Source organism: Daktulosphaira vitifoliae, unplaced genomic scaffold (assembly GCF_025091365.1).
Source record: "Daktulosphaira vitifoliae isolate Bord-2020 unplaced genomic scaffold, ASM2509136v1 Scaffold_2, whole genome shotgun sequence".
Taxonomy (NCBI): Eukaryota; Metazoa; Arthropoda; class Insecta; order Hemiptera; family Phylloxeridae; genus Daktulosphaira; species Daktulosphaira vitifoliae.
Window position 1 is genome coordinate 13,629,179 of NW_026099573.1, and position 15,809 is coordinate 13,644,987.

At 26.1% G+C, this 15,809-nt stretch overlaps 3 protein-coding genes across 4 annotated transcripts; 2 read left to right on the plus strand and 1 right to left on the minus strand.

Moving 5' to 3' along the window:
- The first annotated feature begins 86 nt into the window (after positions 1-86).
- On the plus strand, positions 87-12,856 carry LOC126897626 (denticleless protein homolog B). 2 transcript variants are annotated; one of them, XM_050671364.1, is made up of 9 exons: positions 87-221; positions 380-595; positions 654-839; positions 1,900-2,007; positions 3,974-4,082; positions 4,141-4,355; positions 6,813-7,048; positions 7,284-7,452; positions 12,419-12,856. In XM_050671364.1, the coding sequence occupies exons 1-9, from the start codon at positions 167-169 to the stop codon at positions 12,658-12,660; spliced, it is 1,536 nt and encodes a 511-aa protein (XP_050527321.1). In that variant the 5' UTR covers positions 87-166; the 3' UTR covers positions 12,661-12,856. The 2 variants fall into 2 exon arrangements, with proteins under 2 accessions (XP_050527321.1, XP_050527322.1); XM_050671365.1 differs by lacking the exon at positions 12,419-12,856 and adding an exon at positions 7,591-7,695.
- On the plus strand, positions 9,570-10,900 carry LOC126897627 (piggyBac transposable element-derived protein 3-like). The gene is made up of 2 exons (XM_050671366.1): positions 9,570-10,451; positions 10,492-10,900. The coding sequence occupies exons 1-2, from the start codon at positions 9,570-9,572 to the stop codon at positions 10,738-10,740; spliced, it is 1,131 nt and encodes a 376-aa protein (XP_050527323.1). The 3' UTR covers positions 10,741-10,900.
- Positions 12,857-12,943: 87 nt separating the features above from the next.
- On the minus strand, positions 12,944-14,172 carry LOC126897628 (uncharacterized). The gene is made up of 2 exons (XM_050671368.1): positions 14,042-14,172; positions 12,944-13,968 (listed from the first exon to the last, which is right to left on the minus strand). The coding sequence occupies exon 2, from the start codon at positions 13,855-13,857 to the stop codon at positions 13,156-13,158; it is 702 nt and encodes a 233-aa protein (XP_050527325.1). The 5' UTR covers positions 13,858-13,968; positions 14,042-14,172; the 3' UTR covers positions 12,944-13,155.
- Positions 14,173-15,809: the final 1,637 nt, after the last annotated feature.

Consider the following 15,809-nt stretch of genomic DNA (forward strand, 5'->3'; position numbering starts at 1 on the left):
TAAAATTAAATATGTACAAGATAATTTCACATAAACATATTTTCTATGATAAAACTGTTATCACCTTAGTGAAGTTGGGTACCACTTATTATATTCCCGGTTGAAAATTTAAAATAATATTTGTAAATTTAATTTTAAATGATTTCTGTTAATAATTTTATTAGTTATGGATCCAACTAACTTGCTTGTTCGATTATATAAAAGACAACTTGGTTATAATGGTCAGATAAACTAATTTTTTTTAAATATTATTTAATCTTTCATGTTATTAATTAAATTTTATTATTTCATTTAAAAAATCACATTTAAAATAAAAGAGTCAAATTACTATGTATTTCTATGTTTTACTTTAAATTTCTTTATATATTTTATTTCACAGGTTTTAGAAGGAATATTTTTGATTTTTATGTTGAAAGATTAGAATGTGAATTTGATAATTTAACTATTAATCAAGAACATAACATTGGTAATACATTTGCTTGTAAATTTAGTCGAAATCGCAATAATTTACATATATTAGCGTGTACAACTGAACATGGAGAAATAATTATTCAAAATACCATAAAAAATTTATCAGAAAAACAATTAATAAAAAGTATTGAACTTTTATGTTGTTATATATTTTTTTATTGAATATTCGTTAAATTTTTTAGGTACTCTTCATGATAATGCTATTTTTAATTTTGCATGGGCTGAACCTGATATGAAATTAATTACCGCCTGTGGTGACCAAACAACCAAATTATGTCAACTAACTCCTTCTGGACAACTCATACAAGAAAGAGAATTCAATTATAATTCATCTGTCAAAAGTGTCATGTTTTGTCCAGGAAGTAAAAGTAAAAGACAGTTTTTTTTATAGATTTTACAAATAAGTCCTAATTTAATCAGAATATTTAAAGGAAAAATCCATTCCAATTACTTTGATAATTTTTGATCTTATTGTGTTATATCCATCATTAAAAAAGAAATTTTTCCTATTCTACAGGGTAACTCGTAAATAAATACAATAATCAGAAAACAATTTTTTGGTTTTTTTTAGTTAAATATATTACATGATTTTTAGACCGACCCCAAGTAGTTGGGATTAAGGCGAGGAAGAGGAAGATATATTACATGATTTATCAGCCTTTAGGTTTCAACTTTATTTTTTTACAAAAATAAAATGTGTATTTAATTAATTTATAAAATAGAAAATGACTGGTCAATAACAACTTTTGGACCAGTACTTTGGATATTATTTTCATTATTATACCTACACAGGCTAAAGAGTACAGTCAGTAAATTAATTTAGTCATTACTTTAAATTTGCAAAAACTTATGAAATATTGAAACAAAAGTTGTTGCCAACTAGTCATTTTCTTAAATAGGTTATATTCTATTAAATAAGCTAGTAAATTAGGTGTGTTACCATTTGAAAAATAAAGTGGACACTCCTTTATGTTAAAAAGAATGATTCTAAGAAGTAATTATGAGCTGATAATTAAATAAATATATGTAACTAAAAGAAATCAAAAACATTTTTCCGATATTGTATTTATTTTGTGAGTAATCGAGTCCTTTATGATAAACCAATTATCCTGTATATGTATTATATTTCTTGTCAGATTATTTTTAATTTATTATTTTTATTATGCTGTACTCAGCCCAGCATAATTTTATTAATGATTATATTGTTGTAGTCTTTTATATTATCATAGTTTCCAACTAATTTTCATATTTTTGATCTTAAAAATAATTAAAATAATGTTCTTATAATATAAATTGAAAACCTACTATTTTTATGCAAATATGTTTAGCAATATTAGTTCTAATAATAATAAAATACTTTACAGTATTATTTAAATTAAAGATATATAACAAAATTATACCTAGAATAATTATTTTACTGTTTTTTAGATGTATTTTGTGGTGGATGTCAAGATGGATTTATTAAAATTTGGGACACACGTACAAATAACAACAATAGAGTTTTAGATTGTGACCATCAAATACCTAACACACATAGTAAGATAATTGCATCAATAAATTTTAGAAACCTGTTAAATGTTGAAATAAAAGTTATGATTTTGATTAATTTTAATATTATTTGTAAATATATAAATTATTCTAAACCTTTACATGTTAATAATTTTGACTTAAAATACTTGAATGAAATAATTAATTAAATTATTCTAATTTACTATTAGTAGTCTAGATATTATAGTAAATCAAATCATATTTAATAGTGCTAATGTTCAACTAAGGAGGCTTAACTTAAAAAAAAAAATATTTGCATATATTTAAATATTACTATTTACTTTGATACTAATATTAAGTTAAAAATGATAATAAATTATAATTGCATAGTAATATTTTATTAAAAAATCTATTGTGTATTTTGTTTTCATTTACTTAATAATTTTTAACTCTTCTTCCTATAGAAAAGCAAAAGGAGAGAAGATTGGATGGAGTAGAAACGCTTGTGTAAAGATGCTAAGTGTGCGGTAAGTAAGGCAAAGTTTAAGAGGTATGATGAGTTGTATGATAGGCTAGGAATAAAAGAAGGTGAAAAAAAAGTCTATAGATTTGCAAAATTAAGAGAAAAACAGTCTGAAAATTATCATAATGTAAGGTGCAAACAAGTGATGATGATGTGAAAAAAGGTGGGAAGAGTATTTTGAAAAATTACTGAATAAAGAGTATCCAAGACAGACATTCCAGTGACGGACTAACCACCCATCCTGGAGTATAAATGGTTAAGAAACCTCCTGTTTTGGGGGAGGCTTTAGAGAGACATTAGAGGATATATCGTGGAACAAGGGACTAGTATATTTATTTAATGAGAAACAAGTATGGAAGGCTGTGGCATCAATGAAAAAGAATAAAGCAGTAAGACCAGATGAATTGCCAATAGAATTATAGAATATATAGGAAGTGTTTGCATAAGGTATCTGAAGGATCTTTTTAATAAAATCCTAGTAGAAGGAAAAATATTAAAAGAATGGAGGAATAATATTATGGTGCCGATATATAAAGGCACAGGAGACATATAGAAGTTTAAAAATTATTATGGCATAAAGCTTATAACTCATAGTATGAAGATTTGGGAAAAGGTAATAGACAAAAAATAAAAGGAGAAACATCAGTAACAAAGAACCAGTTTAGTTTTTTACCTAGAAAATCAACAATGGAACTAGTATTTTGTATGAAACATAATAGAAATGTATAGGGAAAAGAAGAAAACGCTATGTATAGTATTTATAGATTTGGTAAAAGTGTATGATAGAATACCAAGAGAGGTTTTAAAGTGGGCATTGATGAGAAAAAGAGTACCAAAAATGTACATTAATGTAATAGAAGATATGTGTAGGAGTGCACTATGATTTTGTTTAAGTCATCAATTTTTTTCTATAGTGATGGATGAAATTACTTGAAAAATATAAGGAGAGTTACCATTCAGAGTATTGGGCAGTTGAAAAGAGAATAGAGCAGATAATGAGTGTAAAAGAGATGAAAATTCTTAGATAAATGAGTAGTGAATAGAAAAAATAAGTTAAGGAACGAATATATGTGTAGCATCAATTGTGGATAATGTGAGAGAAAATAGAGTTAGATGGTTTGGTCATGTTATGAGGAGAGAGGAATTGGAAGCTGTGAGAACAGTTATAGAAATGAACGTTGAAGGAAAAAGAGGTAAAGGAAGACAAAAAAAGATATGAAGAGTTGTTATTGAATGCGATATAAGGACAGCTGATTTGGGAGATAGTGTCAAGTGTAAGTAAGGATAAGAGTAGTTGATTCCAAATAGTTGGGGGAAAAAAGAAGAAGAATTTAAATATATGATTGTGCCTTTTGTTTTAATTTATCTAATAACTTTTGACTTATTAAAAAAGTTTTGATAAATTATTTTGAATAAAGCTAATATTTAAAAAAAATGTATTTTATTTTAAATGATTGTGCATATAATTCAATGTATTATTCTGTAATATAGCTATTCCTGGTCCTACAATGAAAAAAAAGAAAACTAGAAAAACAGTTGGCGTTTCTTGTACTATTTTCAAAAGTGATCAAACTGTAATATCTTGTTCCAGCATGGACCCGTTAGTACTTAAAAATTAAAAATTTTATACTAACTTAACAATTCCATTATTTTCATAGAAATATAAAAGTTTGGGATATAAGAAGAAGTTATCGACAAAATAAAGGGTCAATAGAACCAAAACCTTTGTTTTCATACTGCCATAAGAACAAAAATGCTTTAGCTAACTCTGGTTATGTAGATATGATCACAAACTCATTGTACACACATTTGTATGCAAGTGGTGTTGACAATGTAATTTATTGTTATCCTTTAAATGATGCTACAAATACAGGTAAAATAGTTAACTTAAAAGAATAATTTTATAATTATTCTCATAAATAGGCTATATATATTAAGTTATTTGAGACCTTTAAATTATAGCTTAATAAATTTAATCACTTTCTAATAATACCTTCAACCATGTATACTAATTAATAATTAATATTGTAAAGGATATAGGAACCTCAAAATTAATGATGATTAAATAAAAATAGAAATTTATTTAAAAAAACTTTTTAAGAAATAATTGATGTTTTTTCTAGAAAAGAATTTAAGACTAACAATTTTTATAATTAAAATTAAAATCATCAAATTTTTGTTAAAATAAAATGTAAACCATTCGTTTTTAGCAGACATTTTAAAATGAAATTATTATCATTGAAAATATAATTTTAGTGTTAAATTTAATTAACATAAAGTTTTATTTTTATAATAAATTTACCAGATTTGTTGTGGTTCATTTATTAAACTCAATAGTTCAAAAATTAAATTAAATTATTTAAATTACTTATTCTTAAAATTTTCTGCAAAATAAATCCAATAATACCTTCAATTATACCATGGTTTAACTGAAATATCTGCTTTACATGAGTAAATAATCTTATGATTATCCATTATATAATTTTAGCTCTACTCTCCTTCATAAGATTTTAGCTAATTTAATTGATTGTCTTATAAATTTATTTATAGAGCTAAAATATTTTTTTATTTATAGGCAAATCCTTATTTATATATATATATATATATATTATTTATCTCTTATATACGAGGTGTGACAATAAAATAACGAGACTTTTTTAATAAAAGTTATTTATTTTTAAAATTTTACAATTTAATGATTGTCACCTCCAAAGTACCTTTCCTCAGTATCAACACACTGTTGCATACGTCGCTGCCATTCTTGAAAACAATGTTGCCAATCGCTTTCAGTTAGCCCTTTTAAAAGTTCTGACATTTTCATTTTTACGTCATCAACCGTTTGAAAATGGGTTCCTTTTAATAAACTTTTAATTTTTGGGAATAAGAAGAAGTCACAAGGAGAAAGGTCTGGCGAGACGGGGAATGTTGAAGTATAGAAATATTTTTTTCAGTTAAAAAACGTTGAATTGAAAATGCACTGTGAGCTGGAGCATTGTCTTAGTGAAGATCCCAGCCATTCTTCCACAGATCTGGTCGCTTTTTTCTAACACGTTCTCTTAATTTAATTAATACCTCTTTATAATAATATTGGTTGACAGTTTGCCCACTAGGAACCCATTCAACAAAAATTATTCCCTTAATGTCAAAGTAAACAATGAGCATTGCTTTAAATTTCGACTTGCTCATTCGTGCTTTCTTCATTCTTGAGGAAGTTGGTGTCTTCCAATGCATGGATTGCCTCTTAGTTTCAGAATCATATGTAAAAATCCACGTTTCATCACACGTAATGATATTATTTATAAAAGATGGATCATCTTTGATGATTTTTAAGGTGTCAGAACAAATTTCTTTGCGATTGAATTTTTGATCAATCGTCAAATTTTTAGAGACCATTTTAGCACATACTTTTTTCAATTTTAAATTTTCAACTAAAATTTTACGAGCACTTTCTCTATCAATATTTACCACCTCTGCTACAGCTCTAACACTTAATCGACGATCTTGCCGAATAATTTTGTGAATTTTTTTGACTTTTTCGTTTGTTGAACATGTGGTAGGACGTTCAGAACGATCATCGTCTTCCACGTCCTCTATTCCATTGCAAAACCGTTTGAGTCATTCAAAAACGCGAGCTCTTGATAAACATTCTTCACCATAAACTTCACATAACATACGAAATGATTACGAAGCAGTTTTTTTTAATTTAACAAGAAATTTAATTTTAACACGTTGTTCGAATTTTATATCTAATATTTTTCGGCAGTATAGTCCAATTGGCACTAATAACAAGGTTACTAACGTATAAGAAAATTAACCGATTTCATCAGTGTTTATAGTACTTTTAGATAAGTGTTTCCTAATTATATTGTAATAATCGTTTTATAGATAACGTTAATAGTTTAGGTTATATTTAGAAAGTCTCGTTATTTTATTGTCACACCTCATATTATAAAAGATATGAATGTTACTATAACAAATAAAAGGTGAATGACTAAAAGATGCTCAATGATAAAAATAGTTATAACAAACACCTCATCCCTAACCTAATTTTTAAATATTTCCAACTTCTAAAATACTGATCCAGAGATATTACCAACCAGTGTTTTTATTTTATGTAAACCAATTAAATTTGTATGTTATTAAATAAAATAGATACTTTTACAAAAGAAATAGATCTAAAAAAAACTACTTAATAATTGATAAATCGAAATATACAGGTTACTAAATAAAGTCTAAAATATTTATTTCTTACGTTATTTTAATTGAGTTAAATATATATTTATGATACTTTACTCTTTATATTTAAAATATGAATTATAAATAATTCTAGATTTAATTAGTCAATACTCAGGACATAAAAACGAAACTGCATACTCTAAAATCAGTATAAGTAATGATGGTCGCTATTTATTTAGTGGCTGTATTGAACAAAAGGGTGTAATTTGGCTAACAGATTTTCCTTATGAGGAAAATCCTATGTTTAATATTGGACTCATTAATGACTCTTTAGATACAAATATTGAATTCAGTAATTCAGATTGGTGTGCTGATAGTGGTTGCCTCAAAGTTAGTAACATATTATATTGTAAAGTTAGTATATATAATATATAATATATTGTATGTTAGTATATATAATATAATATATTATATTGTAATATATTGTTTTTATTAATAATTGATATTTAGTTGTTTTAAATTGATTATTGTATTAATTCTGCTAATCAAATTTTTACTTAATTCTTTATGAATTGCAATGAATGTCTTGAAATTGTATATTTAATTTAATTTAAATTATTTTCAGTTTGCTGCAAGTGCTGATTCAGTACCATTAATTTGGTCAGCATCAAGATCTCAGCTTAAGAAATCATCGTTAAGATTTATGAAAACACAAGCACACAAAACAAAAAAACTAACTTCGAACATTCTAAAAACTCATATTCATTTATTAGACTCAGATAAAAGTCAAACAGGTAAATTTTGAGATCAGTAATTGATAATATTTACATACATTTATGTGAATAACTCAGAAAGTACTATGAAACATCCCAGGAATTTTATTTAATGGTATATTCTCAACATTTGAAAATTTTATTTTTATTAATTTACAGTTTTCGATCAAAGGAATTTTCTCATAAGCTAAGTACCGTTCTCCTGAAAATATTCTCTATGTTCCATCACATCTTTTGGGAGAACAGTCAAAAAGATTTATGGTCTTGTTAAATTATTTTTACAAATGATTTTTAAATAATCTTTTTGAAAATCTCAAAATAAAATATAAATTAAAATATAGGTTTTTTTTTTAATAAATTTTTTTATAAATTTAAAAAAAATAAAAATTAATTTATTATATTTTCTGTTATTTTATTTCTAATAAAAAAAAAACATTTTTTATTGTTTCAAAATTGTCATTTTTTTCTTACATAAATTTTTTATGGGTCAATAACAACTTTAATATTAGTAATTATTGAGTTACATAAGTATACACCAGTATGAGCAATACCCACTCATATTACAAACCCACTCAATGTATTAAAATACATGTAACTTAACAAGTACTTATCCTAAAATTGTTATCAACCCATTAAAACTTTATGTAAAAAAAAGGTTAAACAAGTGGCTATATTGAAATTTAAAAACAATTAAAAATAAACAATTTAATTTTTTTTCTGATTAGAGATAAATACATATTATTTTAATAAAATAAAAAATTATTTAAAAATAAGTAATGCAAAACATTTGCTGGATCAAATGTTATTAGATTATCAAAACATTGTAGACCATTCTGTATTCAGTACCGCATAGGCATTTTTTTATTTAATAAAAACAAACACGATTATTTATTATTGATGTAATCAGGATGACTAAAACTTAATAAATTCTTTAAATCCTGGACCATAGTTATTAGTTTAATTAAGTATTGTAATGCTCGATAGCAAGGAATAAGTTAAGCTCAGTGACCTATATGTAGGACACTGGTTTATAGGCATTGGTATCGGATCAATTTATAGAATTATTTTCGCCCATCTGTTCTTATCTACTATGTGACAGTGTTTTTATTATATAAAAATTATTTGATTCAATAGAACTGATGGCTTTCATACAAAATCATTACATTTTACAACAGTGTATTTTTCAGTCACCATGGCGTCATTTTCAAAGTAAGTAAAACATATTTTGTTCATTTATAATTTGCATAATCATTTACAAAAACTATTAAGTAGTCTATAGTAAACATATTTTACTAACTGGAGTACATATTTTATTTATATTAAGTAATTTATAAGCATAAAAAACATAGTGTCCTAAATGAAGGACACTGGGTACATCCGTTACTGAAATTATTATACCATACATAAATATGATAAAAATGATAAATCATGAATTAAATATATTTTTATTAGTTTTAAATACAACATATAACTATTTTTTAATTTTATAGATGACTAACTGTTCACAAAGTAACCGAATTATTAGAACAAGGGGATATTGATGATATTTTTGACGATGTTACTGACATATTTATGGAGCCACCCGTAAATGCAAATAATGATATCACTGATGAAGACAGCGATGATGGTGGACCGATAGGTGATATAAACCGCATGCCGGCTAGCTTACTAAATGCACATATAGTTATACACGATTCTGATACAGAGAACACAGAAGTAGCAAACAAACATAAAGTAAGTGGTAATACAGTACAAAAGAAAATAAAACAAAAAATTGCTCATCGACCAAAAAATAAAATAACAAAACAAAACCAAGATGCTCAACAAACTGTATTATGGCGTGAGGGAGATCTAGAAACTCCAAATATTTTTGTTGATGATCAAAAAACAAATTTATTTTACAGTCCGTTACAACCCTATGAACTGTTTGAGCTATTTTTCGACCAACAAGTGTTGGAAATGATTGTTGATTATTCAAATAGTTATACATCTAATAAAAACCAAACACTTCAAATTGATGTAAACGAGCTGAAGTGTTTTTTAGGTATCTTGTTGTTATCAGGTTATAATGAAGTATCACGAAGACGTATGTACTGGAAAAATCACCAGATACATATAACAACTTGGTTTCAAGTGCTATGCGACGAAATCGTTTTGACCAAATTTTTTCAAATATTCATTTCTGTGACAATAGCAAGCTTGATGAGCATGACAAATTGTCTAAAATAAGACCATTAATTTCTATGTTAAATTCAAGGTTTTTGATACACACACCACATCAACAATTTCATAGTATAGATGAATCAATGGTACCATATTTCGGCAGACATGGCTGCAAACAGTTCATAAGGGGTAAGCCTATTCGATTTGGTTTCAAAATTTGGGTCGGGACTCTGAGATTAGGCTATGTAGTCTGGATATCTCCCTATCAAGGAAAAAGTGGTGATCTTCAAAATACTGAGTATGGCCTGGGTGCGTCAGTTATCATATCATATGCAAATAATTTATTGGCTCACCGTAAAGCTCCATATCATTTGGTGTTTGATAATTTTTTCACTGGTTTGCCATTATTAGAAAAGTTAAGTGAAATGGGTTTATATGGAACAGGGACAATACGTTCAAACAGAACAAAGAAATGTCCAATCAATTTTGCTGCAATGAAAAAAAAAGAAAGAGGTTCGTACGAAAGTTATGTTTCTGATTCGGGTATTTTGGTATGTGCATGGAAGGACAATAACACTGTTACCATAGCATCCAACAACATTGGAGTTGAGCCAGTCACGACCGCAAAAAGATGGTCTGTTTCAGATAAAAAATATATAAGATTTTCTCAACCACGAATTATACATTCGTACAACCAAAATATGGGTGGTGTTGATCGTATGGATCAAAACGTTTCACAATACCGAATTTCTATTCGTGGTAATAAATGGTATTCGTGTATAGTATTATACTCTGTTGATGTGGCTGTGCAGAATGCTTGGCAGTTACATAAACTCCATACTGAAAAACCAATGGACCTTTTAGCTTTTCGTAGGCACATTGCGACANCCAATGGACCTTTTGGCTTTTCGTAGGCACATTGCGACCTATTATCTACAAAAATTCAATAAAGTACCAAATCCTGGTCGAAAAGGAGGAAAACCGTCTAGTTATATTCCTCGATATGATGGTGTAATGCATTACTTAGTTCCACAAGAAAAACAAACTAGATGCGCAGAATGTCATCAAAAAACTACTTCAAGGTGTAACAAATGTGATGTGGGATTGCATTTGAAGTGCAACATACAGTTTCACACATTAAAATAATTAATATTTTCCAAATAGTTTAACAAGTTATTAAGTTATTATTAATTTTATAAATAGACAATTGTAATATAGTCGTTTTATTATAATTAATATAGTGTCGAATTTTGTTTTGTATATCACACCTTATTTTCCCACTGTCCTTCATATAGGACACCTATTATCAAGCAAATTATGGGTAAAAATTTTTTTTTTTTTTTTGGTTTCCCAAAAACAAAAATAGTAGAAATAATTAAAAAAAAAGTAAATTTAAAAAAAATTTTAACCTTGGGCATGAATGGGTTAATAACACTAGATTACAAATAAAAAAAAATTTTCTGACCCATGACTTATGATAGTAATTTTTTAAGTCCATTGAGTCCGAAAATGAAATCCAAAATACAAAAAGTAGAACAGTTTTTGAGTTATTACAAAATTAGCGTTTTTCGTGTGCCACGAAAAAGTGTTTTCGTTATATTCTAAATATCTTTAATTGCATTAAACCGATTTTCATTTTTTTTACATAAAATTAAACAATATTAAATTACCTATAACTTTTATCTTAAACTATTAGCTTCGATGCGAAACTGAGAAGGTATTAGTTTTACTAAGATGTGTTTTTTTTTTTTTTTTTTTTTTGTGTCTGTTACCACTTTTTCTCAGCTCTCACCGAACCGATTTCTTTCAATGATACGTGAAAAGATCACAAATCGTATCTAGTCAAAGACATTACGCTCAAAAATTGAAAAAAAATTCCCTCATTCCCCGTAAATGGGGGAAACCTCCAAAAAAATTACAAATTTAAAAATCGCTAATTTTCGAAATTTTTTCAATTTTTTTTACTTAAAAGTGCCATAACTTTTTCAAAAATGAACATATCAATATAATTCTTTTTTATATAGATGCATAATATCATTATCTTTCATTTGGTATATTTTTTTTTCATATCTGACCCTTTACCTGCCTACAGGGGGGATTCAAAATGACAACTTTTTCACAAAAAATTTTCTTTTTCAACTTAAATTTTGAAAGTGTTCCGGAAAGTCTGACACTTTTATATATATCTTAAATTAAAGCTAATGTAATTTACTTTATTATGCGAAAAAAAAATTTCGGACTTTATTTTATCTTCACGGTGAAAATGGCTACCGAATGCTATTATTGTGTGAAAATTCTCGATTTTATTTTTTACATTTTTAACTTTATAATGCTATGACATATTGAAAAGTGTATGGATCAACATTATTTTTTTATGAGAAATAATATTTTTTAATAATCCCTTTTTCATTCTACATACTTTATCTTAATTAGGATATTAATAATGAACTAGCAGATAATGTAGCTTTTGGAATAGTCCACCAATTTTTTAAAATTAAACAGTATCTAAAGATTTGCATCGAAGCGTTTTTTTTTTATAGTGATTTTAATCACTGTCAGATATCATTATACTTGATCCATCTATACCACGTCACCACTGTGCCGCGACCCCCCTGTACTGGGTTTTTTTTTTTTTAATATTAGTATGATAATGAAATATGATTTATTAATAAATACTAAATAAAGTAATGAGTAAAAAAAAAAGTCTTCAAAATACTAGGGACGCAGTTTTCAAATTGTTAAGTTGAGCTCCCCTACTTATTTTTGGCCAATTCGAGCACTGAGTAAATGTTATTATCTTTTAAATATCTTTTTTCTATTTTAGAAGAAGATATGAAGGACTCTGATTTCTGGAATCTTGGTTCCATATCACACGAAGGTAATATACAAACAACGCCAAAAAAAAAATTAACACATACCAATAAAAAAAGAACACCTACATCGGGTAGAAAACGTAAGCAGAGTACTACTTCATCACCAAATGCTATAGACCAATATTTAGTAAAAGAAATGCCTTGTTGTAAAAAAGGTAAATTAGAAGCAATATTTGAAAATGATAACTTATAAAAGACTAATTATTAAGCTATCATTAAAAAAACTATAAAAGTAAATTTTAAGTTTCAAAATTACATATTGTAACTGAATTATAATGATACTTTTTACTCATTATTATAATTTTTTTTATTAAATTATTATGTTTATTTACATATATTAATTAACGCTTATTGATTAAGTAACTTTGAGACTGAAGTTATTTATAAAAACTTTCATTTTAATTAAATTATTGGAGAAATAGAATTATGTACAAAGTATTATAAAAAACAACTTTATTAAAAATATTGTTTAAATAACTTGCTCAATTTTTTAACTAATATGATAACAATACATTAATGTATTTGTTTTTTACAAATAATTTTCTAAAAAAACTAAAGTGACCTGAAAATAATAATTTTTGGACTTATGCAAATCCCAAAATAACATACAAACATTATTAGTCTTAGAAATTAAAATAACAAATAAGCAAAATTAATAAAAAAAAATTACAAATAAAACTTTAATTGATCATTTGTAATTGCATCGTACTAAAGGATGAGGTAATAATGATGAAATTCCATTCATAATAGCCATTGGTTTTCTTTGAGTACAAATTTTATATGACCATGGATTACATAATAAGGCTAACTTTCCATAAATATTTTGAGCCATTTCATCTATTTCTAAATTATTTTTGCATATATAAACTATGTCAAAAAAGAAACTTGGAGAACTAAAAATACTATATGTATTTTTATCTAATGAATCTATTATAGGTAAACAATCATCTCTGTTATATGACATGACCACCCTGAATATAGAATCCTTATGAATACTTCTTAATTGAGCAACAAATTTTAAAAAAGGTCCAAAATCGTATGCTGCAATATCTTCTGTAATACTTATTGAAGTAGGTATTAACAACAATTCTTTAGATATTATTTTAACATCTGAAGTAAAATCTAATATCAAATCATAAGAAAATGGTGTTAATAAACAAATTGCAAATTGGTTATTATAATATAGATTTTTGTGCGATACAAAATACTTAAAAGCCCTCTGAATAATAGTTAAGCTAGATATGGCATCAAAATGAGAGGAACCAAATTTGATGTCCAACTCTGATAACTTGAATAGATCTATTACTAGCAATATTTTCTCTTCTGGTAACTTTTTAAGTTTAAGTGGACCCTTTTTGAGGTTCTTAGAAAGAATACTTGCATATGACATATTTAAGTTACTTGATGAATTTTATGTGATTCAATATTGTCAGTTAAATGTTTTATTATTATTTGATTATAAATGTTATAAGATTACTATAGTCTTAGGCATTTGATTCATCTATTGATTTTTTGATAATATAAATAATAAATTTAAAAAAATTTATGAGTAAAGATAAAACTAAGTAACTTACATTAATTTTAATAAATCAAATTAAGCTAGTACAAAATAGAATAATTAATCTATTAAATTAGTAGTTGTTTGTAATTAAACACGAAAATATGTTACTTTAAAATGTTGATTTGGAAAAAAACTTTAACCACACTAACATGCCTTATCAACACTAAATTGTGATAACTACCAGCATATATTAAATACACATAGATTAAATGTATTTAATCTATGCTACCAGTTATGAGAGAAAATATTAGTAACGGCAGTGATTTATAACAGTTACAGCTTGAGTAGTAATAACAATCTGTTATTTAAAAGATAAAGTATCAGTTAATGTTATTTTGCGTTTTACATAAGGTGGATTCTTTTAGTCTTAAATTCTCCAATTTTTCACTGAGTCCAAAGCTTGTTATAATGGTAGATAATTTTCCAATGAAACCAATACTCACAGTTACTCATCAAACGTTTTGAGAAGAATATAGATTTTTTTTTATCTACTTAGTGATAAATATATACAAACTTTATATTTTCTCAACTATATTTAATACATAATTATCCATTAAGAATAAGGCACTCGTTTTCTTGGAATCTATTGAGAATTTTTAATTTTCATAAAAGAAAAAATATTATTGTAATGTTTTTTTAATTAAATATTTCTTTTTTACAAAAATATAAAATTTTCAATAATTTCCAAAAGAATGAGCACATCAACCTTGATTAATCACCATATTTTAAATAGTTAAGAAAATATAAAATTTGTATTTATTTATCTCAAAACGAATAAAAAAATTAATTATAAAAATGAAATATATTTATTTTATTATTAAAATTTAGATATATTTGATTGTATAAATAATAACAATATGTTAATTGTTAAATTAGGTGGGTTAATTTTCTACGATTTTTTTTGGCTTGTAAATGGAATTGAACTTTGCATGAGAACTACTTCTATATCTACCAAACACAAATTTTTTCAATCGTCTCTTTTTCATCTTCTAAGGGGCATAATTGGAGTTTTCTTGAATATTATCATTTTCCAGCTATAGAGTAAGATGACGAAAACGATTGTAAAACTTAGTAACCAAAACTATAGTAAAAGAAATGGGTCTCATATATTAATAGGTGTTAAGTAATACTCTTACAATATTTAAGAGAGAAATTTGAAAAATTTTCCTTAATGTACTAATACCCAAAGTTTTGATGTTAAAAAATTACATCAAAACATTCTAAATATTAATTTCTATTCACAACTAAAATAAATGTGCGCGCATGAATGTTACTAATCCTGTCTATATTTTAGAGTCATAGTAACTGTTCGATCCATTTTCATTGTGGTAATAGCGTACATAGTGTTCTCTGACCAGTTTTTTATTTTTATTAGTTAGTTAGGTTGCGCACGGCGACTTTTACAGATATGTACGGATGGTACGCCGTAGTCGTCACGAAAATAAAGTAAAAGTTATTAACCAAAATAAAAGTGTTAATTATACGTAAACCTTACAGTCCACTGTTTAGAATTGAGTTACCGAGACAGTAACTTAAAATAATATGTCAATAATAGAAATAATAAAAAAAAAAATGATCATTTTTACATCCTGTTAGTTCCCGAACTTAACATGATACAGAAAGTGGTGGACTTCTTTCACATGTTAGGGAGTCAGATAATTCTTGGCTAGGCAAATGATGGATGGAAATTATGACCGCCTTGCACCAGAGATCAAACACCAACAATAAGAAAATCACTAGAAAAATCTCGTTGACAGCCCGAGGATCGATCCCGAAACTCA

What these genes read in the sequence shown, in the direction of transcription:
- LOC126897626 (XM_050671364.1), top strand. Translation starts at nt 167, where the DNA reads ATGGATCCAACTAACTTGCTTGTTCGATTATATAAAAGACAACTTGGT. An exon ending in AGAAAAACAATTAATAAAAA is followed by an intron (nt 596 to 653) that starts GTATTGAACTTT and finishes TAAATTTTTTAG; the next exon opens with GTACTCTTCATGATAATGCT. An exon ending in CTCAGATAAAAGTCAAACAG is followed by an intron (nt 7,453 to 12,418) that starts GTAAATTTTGAG and finishes TTTCTATTTTAG; the next exon opens with AAGAAGATATGAAGGACTCT.
- LOC126897627 (XM_050671366.1), top strand. Translation starts at nt 9,570, where the DNA reads ATGCGACGAAATCGTTTTGACCAAATTTTTTCAAATATTCATTTCTGT.
- LOC126897628 (XM_050671368.1), bottom strand. Translation starts at nt 13,857, where the DNA reads ATGTCATATGCAAGTATTCTTTCTAAGAACCTCAAAAAGGGTCCACTT.